General features: G+C 34.7%; 1 protein-coding gene across 1 annotated transcript; it reads left to right on the forward strand.

Annotated features, from left to right (window-relative positions):
* The first annotated feature begins 5,773 nt into the window (after positions 1-5,773).
* Positions 5,774-9,127, forward strand: s1pr3b (sphingosine-1-phosphate receptor 3b). The gene is made up of 2 exons (XM_026235326.1): positions 5,774-6,273; positions 7,689-9,127. Exon 2 carries the CDS (start codon positions 7,809-7,811, stop codon positions 8,856-8,858), a length of 1,050 nt encoding a protein of 349 aa, XP_026091111.1. The 5' UTR covers positions 5,774-6,273; positions 7,689-7,808; the 3' UTR covers positions 8,859-9,127.
* The last annotated feature ends 3,325 nt before the right edge of the window (positions 9,128-12,452 follow it).

Genomic DNA, 12,452 nt, shown 5'->3' on the forward strand with positions numbered 1-12,452 from the left:
AATAGTAAATAGTAAATTCTTCACTTTTTCTCTCTTTTTTTCACCAAATGAATTAAAATGATATCAAATTAAAATGAAATCAAATTAAAATGAATATTACACATTGATGGGAAATGGCTTTTAATGAAAGACTTTGACATAGTTTGAGTCATTATTGAGATCTGAAAGAGACATTTGGGCTGTTTTCTCAGAAGTTTTCTCTCTCTTTTATTTGATTTCCATATTTTTGGTCTAGAACACAATTGAGAAAGGACTGGAGACAGCAATGTTATGGATAGATCGAGCAGAACCAACAGTTTGAAGTTAAATGATGGATTTGTTTCAGCTTTTGGCTTCATGAGACTTTAACTGATGGACTGGAGTGGTGTGGATTATTGTGATGTTTTATCAGACTCTCATTCTGACGGCACCCATTCACTGCAGAGCATCCATTGATGAGACAGTGATGCAGTGCTACATTTCTCCAAATCTGATGAAGAAACAAACCCATCCTAATCTTTGATGGCCTGAAGGTGAGGACATTTTTCGTTTTTCGTTTCAACTATTCCTCCAAAGAGGTTTCTATAATGATTTCTCTTTTTCAGCTCTACTTCAGCACTTCTGAAGTCTCTAAACTCTCTCTGACCGATAACATCAATAGCGGACGTCTATCAGACTCGGTGAAAGCATCAGGATTTAATCAATTAAAAGCAGAACCACAAACTTCTGGAAAGCCTCATCTGCTCCAGAATAAACCCCACCTTCTGTTCAGAGCCAATGAGACGTATAAACCAGGAATCATCTGGCTAACAAACGGTCTTCAGACGGCGCTGTTAGGAGCCAGTGTCCTGATTTGTGGCAACAAAGAATGAACGAATAAATAACCAGTAAATGGAAAGCACTGGAGCAAAGCATGCTGGGATTTCACCAGCACAGGGCTGACGTGGAACAGATTCAGATCAGTTCGGTGACTGTTTGATACATGCAAATTGTGGGAATGCAGTTATATAAGAGTGAGCCAAACGCTTCTGAACCTTACACTTAAGGACTAGTTCATGCAAAAATATTAATTTGCTGAAATGTTTGCTTCTTAATCTGATTTGTAGAAATGTAGCATTGCTCAGTAAATGGATGCTCTACATTTTGGATGGGCTGAGGGTGAGAACAACTTCAACAAATTTTCATTTTTGGATTAAATATTCCTTAAAGTTGTCCGAACACCGATAATGTTCTGTACACACAACTAACATGACACAACGGAGCTCAGACTAAACATAGAGAGTTTCGAGTGTTCGCCCTTCTTTCCTCTTCTTGTGGTATTTCACTGGAACAAACCAACCTGACCACATCTCAAGACATTAGATTAGAAAACCCATTTAGAGGAGAGTGACTTATCAACAAGAGTGAAGTTCACTTCCCAAAAATATAACCGTATCATTAATTCCGTTGAATTAAAATGAAGAAGTTGCAAAATAATGATTTCCCTTTGCACGATTAAAAAAAAAAAAAAAAACATTCTAGCATTAGTTTTTGAACGTGACTTTGAAAGCTGGATATAAAAACAAAATTACATATATTTTAGGTTAAAGTGTTACCTTGACATGCAGGCCTCTCTGTGATGTCATTTCCTGTTTCATAGCTTTATTGACACATGACAACAACAGGCTTCCCGGTGAAACATTCTCCCTCCCTGAATATGGCAGACAAAACTATTCCACCCATAAAATAATAATAAAAAATAAAAATATGCATGCAAATGGGAATGCGAAATGGGAAAAACTGAAGCGAGAGAGAGAGAGAAAATGATAGGCTTTGGCTCACTGTAATTGCTCATGAGTTTCTCTTGTAAGTAAATGAGGGGTTTCCATCTGAATTTCCCCAGATCTTGCTTTCTGAGGCCTGTAGTGAACATGTTTGGCACAGAGACAGACTCCTGCATCAGAAAAACCAGCAAAGACACCATTTCTGCAGATTCAATGCCCTTTCACAATGCTGCTCCTTAAAGTCCTAAAAACAGACAGAAATGAGCCAAATAGTTATTAAACTAGAGCTATAAAATAATATCTGTATTTGCAGACACTGGTATCTTGGCACAGTATATGAGATATTAACACTAAGAAAAGTCCTGAAAAACAGTGCATGTTAATATGAAGGAATTTAGTGTATAGTGTGTGTGTGTGTGTGTGTGTGTGTGTGTGTGTGTGTGTGTGTGTGTGTGTGTGTGTGTGTGTGTGTGTGTGTGTGGTTTACAGTGTTTTAATCGTATTATAAATTATGTTGTATTTTAAGGTTAATGGAAAGTTTTTAAACTTGACTGCATAAAATTACCACATCCTTTTCTGTTTTTATACAGCCTTTTTAGTTACGTGTGAGATTACCGTGGATGGTTTCTGAGAAGGAGAAGCTGGAATCACATTTTATATACTTCATGTGATTCCACATTTCAAGTCAAATTGAATTAGGAATCACATTTTTTTAGTGATCCAACAGATTAAAGCATTGTTGTGGATTATACAGTTCTATGGGGACAGGAACGTGGGGCAGAGTTATTTTAGCCATTGATTTATTGCAATTTAAACTAGTAGTTTACAGTGCTCCATGGACAGCCAGTTTTGATTCCTACCTCAAGCAGAAAGCATGCTCATTCATGCCTTGTCTCTGATTATAAGCGTTTTGTTGTTTTAGACAAATTTCCAGCATCAACCAGCCAAGGTAGTATTCTTGAAAGCAGTCACTTCATAAAGACTTTATCTACAGATGGAAATAGTGAGATGTCCCTCCATGTTGAGGGATCTTCTGGTACATTATCTTTCTTCTGTACTGTATGAATGAGTCCTCCCGTCCATGAACTGGGGACTTTACTGTTAATGCTTCTCAATATGTAGTAAGATGTTTGCCTAGTGGCTTTCAGATTCTCTGAAGTAACACCATCTGAGCCGCTGGCTTTATTATTTGCCAGATTTACAATTAATTTCTCAATCTCTGCTATTATAAACGATGATGTAGGTGGTGGTGACTTAGTCATTATGTGGTCTAAGGCATCATTCCACGGGGGTAATTCAAGCGTGATAGTAGTTTGATCGGAAACATTCAGTCATTTATGATAATGTGAAACGCCTTTGCTCTACGATGCTGCCATGGGTAGGTTAGTTTGTTTTTGCCGACCTGTTGAGGGTTTCTCTGATGCTGTATTGTGGCAGAGGCAGTCGCTGGTTGTATCACCTCCTGCAGACCGCAGTTGTTTTTCAATCCAATCGGCCGGGTTTGCAACAGGGTTTGATATTTGATCAAACAAAGTCAATAAAATCTACACTACATACTTGAGTAATGGTAGTCCAAATTGGACACACACCACACACACACACACACACACACACACACACACGCACACACACACACACAAACACACGCACACACACACACACACACACACAAATAAATAAATAAGAGGTTCTTAAGAACATATTTGAAAACTTCTTTTAAAAGAAAGCACTTAGGGAAATTATCACAAATACAGCATTACTTGTTCACCAGTGGATGCTCTGCAGTGAATGGGTGCCGTCAGAATGAGAGTCCAAACAGCTGATAAAAACATCACAATAATCCACAGCACTCCAGTCCATCAGTTAACATCTGGACCAGAAACTGTCTATTTTAACTTTAAACTGTCATTTCTGGCCAAACAACAAGTCCATGATAACGATATTCTCTATGTGCTAAGTCTCCTGAGCTCTGAGCAAAAACATTTTCTGCAGAAAGCTCTTGACTCTTGGCTTTGTGTGTTTTCTGGCGGCACTAAACTAAACTCAGATTAGTAATCCATGATATCTGTACAAATACACCTGCTGTCCAGGCGGGACATGTGCAAACAGTGCTGATGATGCTCAGCGCTCTAAACACCAGTGTGTGTGTGTGTGTGTGTGTGTGTGTGTGCTGAGCTCTGAGCCCAATCTGATTCACTTTAGCTCTGAAACCAGTCTATTTTCCTTTTAATAAGAGTATGTTTAATATTTGGGTGAACAGTGTGACAGCATGAACAAAAACTGTGAATTTCCCGAAAGTTCATTAAGAACATACTCAACTCACATTATAAAATAAAATGACATTCACATAAAAATAATAATAATAATTACATATAAAAGAATAATTATATATATATATATATATATATATATATATAAATTAATTAAACGTAAATATTAGAAATGAAAAAATACTTTATTAAACATTTTATTACATTAAATTAAATTATTTAAATTAAAACATTTAAGCAATGAATATATAAATACAATGAATATCATCAATTTACATACATAAATATGAATACATTTATAAAGTATTTATACATCGTATTTAATGCATGTATAAATAACAGAAGTTGCATCTGAATAAACCAAATGTTTTTTCATATTGATTTTTATTGATTTACATATAGGTATATATATATCAGACCAAATAAAGATAAATGAAGAACAAAAATAAAATATTGGATATTGCAAAAATCTACTTTTTTCTCTTTATTTCGTCTGCTATGTTATCTTGACACCCGTGTTGATGAGAATCACCCATTAAACTGAATGTGACTAAATTAGACATGATGCAGACACATTATACTCATCTGATCCAGGATCAGTGAAAACAAGGAGAAGAACAGTAGAGCACTCCACTTTGACTCAGTGGTGTATAAATGCTAAACACACACTTTTAGAGCAGCTCACACACGTCAGCAGGGATCAGGCCTTCACCACAGCTTCATCTGATGTCAGCTGAGCTCACTGTGTGTTTATTGCTCTGGTCCTCTGGCTGGTCCTGGCAGTCTCCCTCTCTCTCTCTCTCTCTCTCTCTCTCTCTCTCTCTCTCTCTCTCTCTCTCTCTCTTTCTGGGATGTTTCCATTACTCACCTCTGAAATCTGCGAGCTGAGCACAGTGAGCCGCTGCCAGTCGCTTCTGAGATAAGATGGAAAATCTGGTTATGCACTGTAGAGTTTGCAGTTATTTTTAAACGCTTTATTTGTTTCTCATCGATTCTAACATACCTCAGTCATGAGAGCTTTTCTAACCGAGCTTGCATTTTCCTTGGATCTTCTTGCATGAAACATTTCAGTTTGACCGGCAGTGATCTAAGAACTAAAGCGTGTTGCTTTGGTTTCTTTTAAAACTAGCTTCATTTGTGTTGAAGGGGAAAAAAACCTGGAGAAATTTTATTTGAAATATAAATAGCCTAAATATATGATGACAAAAGGCAAAGAAATGCCATAATGCCAAAATCGTCACCAAAATAATATTCCATAATAAATACTTTTTCTGTTGTTACCACAGAAAATAATTGAAACATATCCCTCTGTATTTTATCTCCAATGAAAACCATATTTACAGTAAAAATTACATAAAAAATGCATCTCTAGTTCTTTTCTTAAGTTTAAAAACGATAATCCAAAGCCATAACCATGTTTCGAACAATGGTTTTATTTTAGTCATTAAATAAAATTAAGTATTTACATGGATTTAAGTGAAGAAAACAAAAGAGAGAATAACAGTAAAATAACGTGATTTTTTTATTTTTATAAACAGTAAAATAACGTGATTTTTTTATTTTTATTTTTTTTGCTTCCATAATTGATTTCAATTATTTGCAAATAATATTTTTTATTTTAAATTATGATTACGACTGAATGTGTTTACCTATATGTTGAAAAAAACGACAGTGTTTTTGTGTCTTCACATTATGTTATGAATGAAACTGTTCATCGTATATTTTCAGATCAAACTGAAGTTTGAAAAAAGTCAAGTAGATACTGCTGACAGTCGTTTAATATTTTTAATCGTAAAAACAGTTGTTGTCAAATATTCAATGTTTAACTTTTAGAATACTTGTATCATTCTAACATCAAAGAGCCGCTTTTGAAACATTTGAAACTATCAGCAACATTTTAGAATGTTTGATTTGTTCATCATTAGGTTGATCGTGCTTTTCGCTTCTTCTGAAATAACGTGCAGCTAAACATCCCATAATAATGCAAAAGCCGAATTGTTTCTGGTTTGCTCTTGATCACAGTGTTCTGCTCCAGACAGTGGGGGTGTGTGTGGTGGGCTGGACTGTCAGTCACACACACCGCAGGAAAAGAGCAGCAGACGCTTGCGAGAAAAAGAGTTTCTTCCATTGCGCGCGCGATTACTTTCCGGAGGTCTGAACTTCTGCACATTAAAGATGGGAATATAACAGCTCCTACTTGAACTAAACACGACAACGAATGGGTCTCAGTGAAGAAACTCTGCGGTTCGTGATAACTGATGGTGAGTAGCCCAACCAAAGACGAGATGCGTGCCAGAGATTTTTATGCGATGATAAGTTTTTATGGGACTGAAATCTTGTTATGCAGGTTTTTAAATTATTGTCATTCAATCTGCAATCATGCGCACCACAGCAAGTTCAATGCAAACGACAAAGTAAGTTTCGTGCATCGAATTATTCTGGATCATCTATTCAGAGCTGGGTAGATTACACATAGGCTAATCAGATTCCTTTTTTTAAAAAAATCCGTAATCAAACTACAGCTGCTTTTTAACATGATTGCATACTATTCATACAGTTGTAATAATTTATTGATTTCCCCCTAATTCCTCTTCTCTTCATTTCTTAAGTATACCACCTATATACACTCAGAAAGTCCAGTTTTGGTAATATTCACAACAGCATTCACATAGTAGTCTGACTGTATTACCTAAATGTGTAATGTAATGGATTATGTTACTAGCTACAATTTTTGTCATGTATTTTTGAATCGGTAATGGTCTACTGTTTGTAAGTAATCTACCCTGCTCTGCAGTATAATTCATGTGCATGCAATGCATGTTATATTAATCTAATATAAAATAGCTTGCATGTTGGAAAATTCAGATGAAGGTTAATGTGTTCATATAAAGCATAATAGCTGGTCAGTAGCTGGTTAACCACCACCACGTCAACCTTAACCAGCTAATGACTAGTTTAATTAACCAGCTGCCACTGCAAGTTTAAGACTGGACTTTTTTAGTGAGTAGTACCATGGATTTCTCTGAAAAATGCTACTGTGCAAACGTTTGGGGTCAGTAAGATAGATTTTTGAAAGAAAGCAATGCACCAAGGATGCATTAAATTGATAAAGTGCGAGTAGAGACTTTTATAATGTTAAAAAAAGATTTCTATTTCAAATAAATGCTGTTCTTTTGCACCTTCTATGCATCAAAGACTTCTAAAAAAAGGTTTTAATAATAATAATAATAATAATAATAGTTTCTTGAGCAGCAAATCATTAGATTGATTTCTGAAGACTGGCGTAATGATGCTGAAAATTAAGCTTTCCATCGCAGGAATAAATTCCATCTTACAATATAATTCAAATAGAAAACTGATATTTTAAATTGTAATAATATTTCACAATTTAACTATATTTTTCATCAAATAAATGCAGCCTTGGTAAGAGACATTTCAAGAACATAAAAATACAGACCCAACAGTTTTGTACAGTACCTTGAAATACCATATATGTACACTACTTAGTGTATAAATATAGTGCCACCATATCATTAATTCTTGATAGTCATCTTAGTTCTTTATTGTGATCTGAAATGCATGTGTTGAAGTCAAGTTTCCATGAAACAGAATCCAGATCTGACTGCATCATGCAATGGTGTTATTGGTGTTAAAGCACATCTGGTTGACTCCGCAGGCAGATGTGTGCCACCGACATGACAGTACAGGGTGAGGACTGACGGGTAAACCCAGTCGACCCGCTCGCCAGACACCCATCAGTGACCGATCCGGAAGATCCGGTCCAAATCATCCCGCAATGATCAACCAACGCATTGTCCTGCATTACAACTACACGGGGAAACTAGACAACCGCAATGAGACCGGAGGCGCGCCATTGGAGCCCAAAACGGCGGTGTTTTTGGTCATTTGCAGCCTCATCATCCTGGAGAACCTCATAGTGCTGGTGGCCATCTGGCAAAACCACAAGTTTCATAACCGGATGTACTTCTTTATCGCCAACCTGGCGTTGTGCGACCTGTTAGCCGGCGTGACGTATATAGTCAACCTGCTGATGTCAGGCCAGTGGACGCTACACTTGTCCCTAAACGCGTGGTTTGTTCGAGAAGGGAGTATGTTTGTCGCATTAAGCGCGTCTATTTTCAGCTTACTTGCGATTGCGATCGAACGGCATATTACTATGATCAAAATGAGGCCTTATGACGCAAGCAAAAACTACCGGGTGTTTCTGCTCATAGGAATGTGCTGGCTGATCGCGACCACACTGGGAGCGCTGCCTATTTTAGGCTGGAACTGTATAGGAAATCTTCCTCAGTGCTCGACTATCTTACCTCTTTACAGCAAGAGCTACGTCGCGTTCTGCATCACCATCTTCATCTCGCTCCTGCTGGCCATCTCCGTCCTCTACGCCCGCATTTACATCCTGGTCAAGAGCAGCAGCCGCAAAGTCACCAAGCACAGCAACTGCGAGCACTCGATGGCGCTCCTGCGCACCGTCAGCATCGTGGTGGGCGTCTTCATCGCCTGCTGGACGCCCATCTTCGTGCTGCTCCTCGTCGACGTGGCCTGCCAGACCAAAAAGTGCCCGTTTCTGCTCAACGCCGATTGGTTCATCGTGCTGGCCGTCTTGAATTCGGCCATGAATCCCGTCATCTACACGCTGGCCAGCAGGGAAATGCGCCGGGCGTTTTACAGGCTCGTGTGCGGGTGTTTGGTGCGAGACGGTTCGGTGGGGTGCAAGCAGAACACAGCGGAGCCCAGCCGGAGCAAATCCAGCTCAAACTGCCCCCGGGCGGCCGAACAGGAAAACCAAGTCGCCAATGCGCAGAATCAAGCTAACACTAGCTGAAGCACTCAGATGCACACTACAGCATTAGTGCATGCTATAGAATTTAAGTGTGCAATGTTTAAGTGCATACTAAAGCATTAACACGTTAAGTGCATATTGAACAATAGAAAGCAGCTGTAATGTCCTAACAGATGCTTTCTTTTGAAATCCCAACCCATCTGTTCTTACACTGCAATAATGTTTCGTACTCAGTATTTTTCTTAAAACATTCTTAAATCAAGACGCATTGAGAAATCAAATGACTTTAAGATAAGAAGTCCTGTTTTTTTGTAACAAAATAAAAAATAAAAAATATTTGTAACACTTTACAATAAGGTTCTGTTTGTTAACTATATTTAATGCATGAACTAATAATGCGCAAGACATTGTTAGAGAATTTAAGAATCGTTGTAAGTTAATAAGTATACAACTGTTCAATGTTAGTCTATGTTAGCTCAGGTACATTAAATAACATTAATTGATATAACTTTTTATTTTAATAATCGTTGGAATCAACATTAAATAAGATTAATAAATGCTTTAGAAGTAATTTAGTTAACTAGCTTATTGTAAAGTGTTACCAAAATATCTGCCAATGTGGTCAGAAAAAAATTATTTTCCCTTTGAATCAGGGAATTTTTAAAAAATTTGAAATAAAATATAAAAACCTTTTTTATTTGTTTAACAATGCAAAAAAATTAATAAAGCTGGAATAATTATATATATATATATATATATATATATATATATATATATATATATATATATATATATATATATATATATATATATATATATATATATATAAATGAAAACAGCAAATACAGATTCAAAATACTAGCTATTATAATAGTCTCAATGATACATAAATAACACTTTCATATTTATTTATAACACTGTTTTGCATCAAATGTTTCTTATCCCATTGACAGATTTTTTTTCTTCTTGTTTTAAGCATAAACTTGAATCTGCTACATAGTTTTAATATCTTTAATGCTTTTCCTTCTCAAGTAAATGTGTCTTGATTTAAGAATGTTTAGAAATTTTTTGAATAAACAAAAATACTGAGTAAGAAAATCATTGTTTTGTATTAAGTACAGACAGGACAAATAAAAGACTAATCCGACAATTCTATAAATATTGACAGTATTTATAAAGTATTATGTTAAATGCTGTACTATCTGTATACCTAAAGCCTTTTATGCCAGGTGCTGATATATATTATACTAGCATGTTTGACACTTGAGTCTGTATGATACATTGTATATAGGATGTAGATTTTTTTGTTGTAACTTATCAAACTTTTACCAAAAATATTCATACGAGATCAGTCTGTATGAAGTAAATGTAGGCTGCTGTAAATTTATTTTAAGATTAAAAGCTTAATGATTTTAACCAATACAGCTGTGTATGGTCCCACACATGTAGTGCTGTGTAAGGAAATATTAATAGTGCATGTGCGCCATCTGCTGGACACATACAAAATAAATAAATAAATAAATATATATATATATATATATATATATATATATATATATATATATATATATATATATATATATATATATATATATATATTTTTTTTTTTTTTTTTTTTTTTTTTTTTTTTTTTTTAAGCAAAACCTCCCTTAAATTTGATATCTTTTTTTTGAAAAAAAATAAAATAATAAGTGCAATGATCAAATGCTTCTCAAGTAAATGCATCTTAATTTAAGAATCTATCATATACTTGTATATAGAATTAATTTAAAAAGGAAAGTAGGATACTTTTTCTTCATGCAAAAAGAATTTGGGCTGAAATATGACCTGAACCCGTTCAGATTCACCCGAATAACCAGCGAAATCAAAGATTAATACACATGATTCTTTTATTGCCACCAATCATAAAGAATAGGAATAATTCATACAAGCACAGTTTGGGCTTTCTGTCACCTGTTTCATGGCCTGTGAACCGCTGTGATCAGTGGAAGGTGCTTGGACTACTGCACTTTCAAGAGAAAAGCACGATAGGACAAATAAAAGGCACGTTTTCCTTAACACAACTCGGGAATTTAAAGCAACACTGTATTTTAGTAATGAATAATAAGATCTTGAATAGTTTTGTTGCAGCATTACAAGAACAGTTCACCCATCACTGATTAGTTGGAGTCAGTTTAATGATAATGTAATATAATAGAACATCTTTCCTGTGAAATTATGCTTGGATTTGGCAGTTTAGCTTTAGTTAAAGAAAAGCGTGACTAGAAAAGTGTGAAAATATTAGATTTAGAGCAGCTTAAACTGAACTAGTGTTTCTTTTCCAAACCTTCTGTTGATTCACCATGATCTGCAATTTAGGTTTGGCTAATAATAATTGCAATATAATATTTATCAACAAAAATATGCACTTTATGTATATGCACATGTAAAATGCATTGACATACTGATTATATCTTGTGCTGTAAATATTTCCGTGAAAATATGAAGTATGAGATTATTTAGTATTTAATTAATTAAATAGAATTCATTTAACTGTAAAATGAAAATTATTTAAAACTAAACATATATTTTTCTCATTCATCCTGTACCTCCACATCAATATATTCAGGGTTTAATATGACAATAATCACTATATAAAAACCATGTGTTGTGTTTGTGTGAGAATGACAATATTCAAAGTGATGCAATAATGCAAACGATAACAATAAGCATATTAAAATTTAGAGAAAGAGAAGAGATCCACAGTTGAGCATATATGAAACTGTATTTTTCTTAATTTTTTCAATTTAATTTTCTGTTGATTTTGGATTTTATTTCCTGCCTTTAAAAAAAAAAAAAAAAAGAGATTCACCCTTATTAATGCATGATAACTTTATAAGTTAAATAAAATAATAATAAATAATGATAATATTCACTATTAAAAAATAAATTAAACTTGTTTGTAAGAACATTAATTTTTTCTTTCATTATTTTCATTACAATTAAGCTTCAATTTCTTTATGACTATGAGAAAAAAATATTTTTTTATTTTGGGGTCAGTTTCAGGAAATTTTTTATTATGAAACAGTAATCAGATGCAACAATAAATAAATCATATTTAATAAGAAAACAAAAACAAAAATTATATTCGCCATAAAAAATTCAACCTGTGTAGGACTACTAATATTTTTTACAATTATTGTCATGATTATTAAGCTTGTTTTTATGAAAAATAAATTCTTTTGTTGATTTTGGGGTCATTTTCTTGACATTGACCCGCGTGCATTCACATCTTGGTGCTATTTTCTAAACATGAATAGCATCAGCTGCAAATTTGATTTATCTGAAATGTGGATTTAAAAAAGGAAAACAACTGAATGCAACAGAAGCATGTTTACAGAATAATAAATAGAATATTTTAACGTGTGGCTAAAAGGGTGAAAAATCCAGTAACATTTCAGTTTGTCCAGGAATTAGACTGTGCAAAAACAGAAAAGCGTTGATTGTGCTATTCATTTAGAACCGTTTAATTTAAAGTAATCATCAGCAGGAGAATCATAATACCAGTGTGTGTGTGTGTGTGTGTGTGTGTGTGTGTGAAGCCCACAGTCATGAAAAAACCATTAAAGTCAGAACCAAGAGAAACATCAAGGTATA

This window comes from Carassius auratus, chromosome 46, assembly GCF_003368295.1.
Source record: "Carassius auratus strain Wakin chromosome 46, ASM336829v1, whole genome shotgun sequence".
Classification (NCBI taxonomy): domain Eukaryota; kingdom Metazoa; phylum Chordata; class Actinopteri; order Cypriniformes; family Cyprinidae; genus Carassius; species Carassius auratus.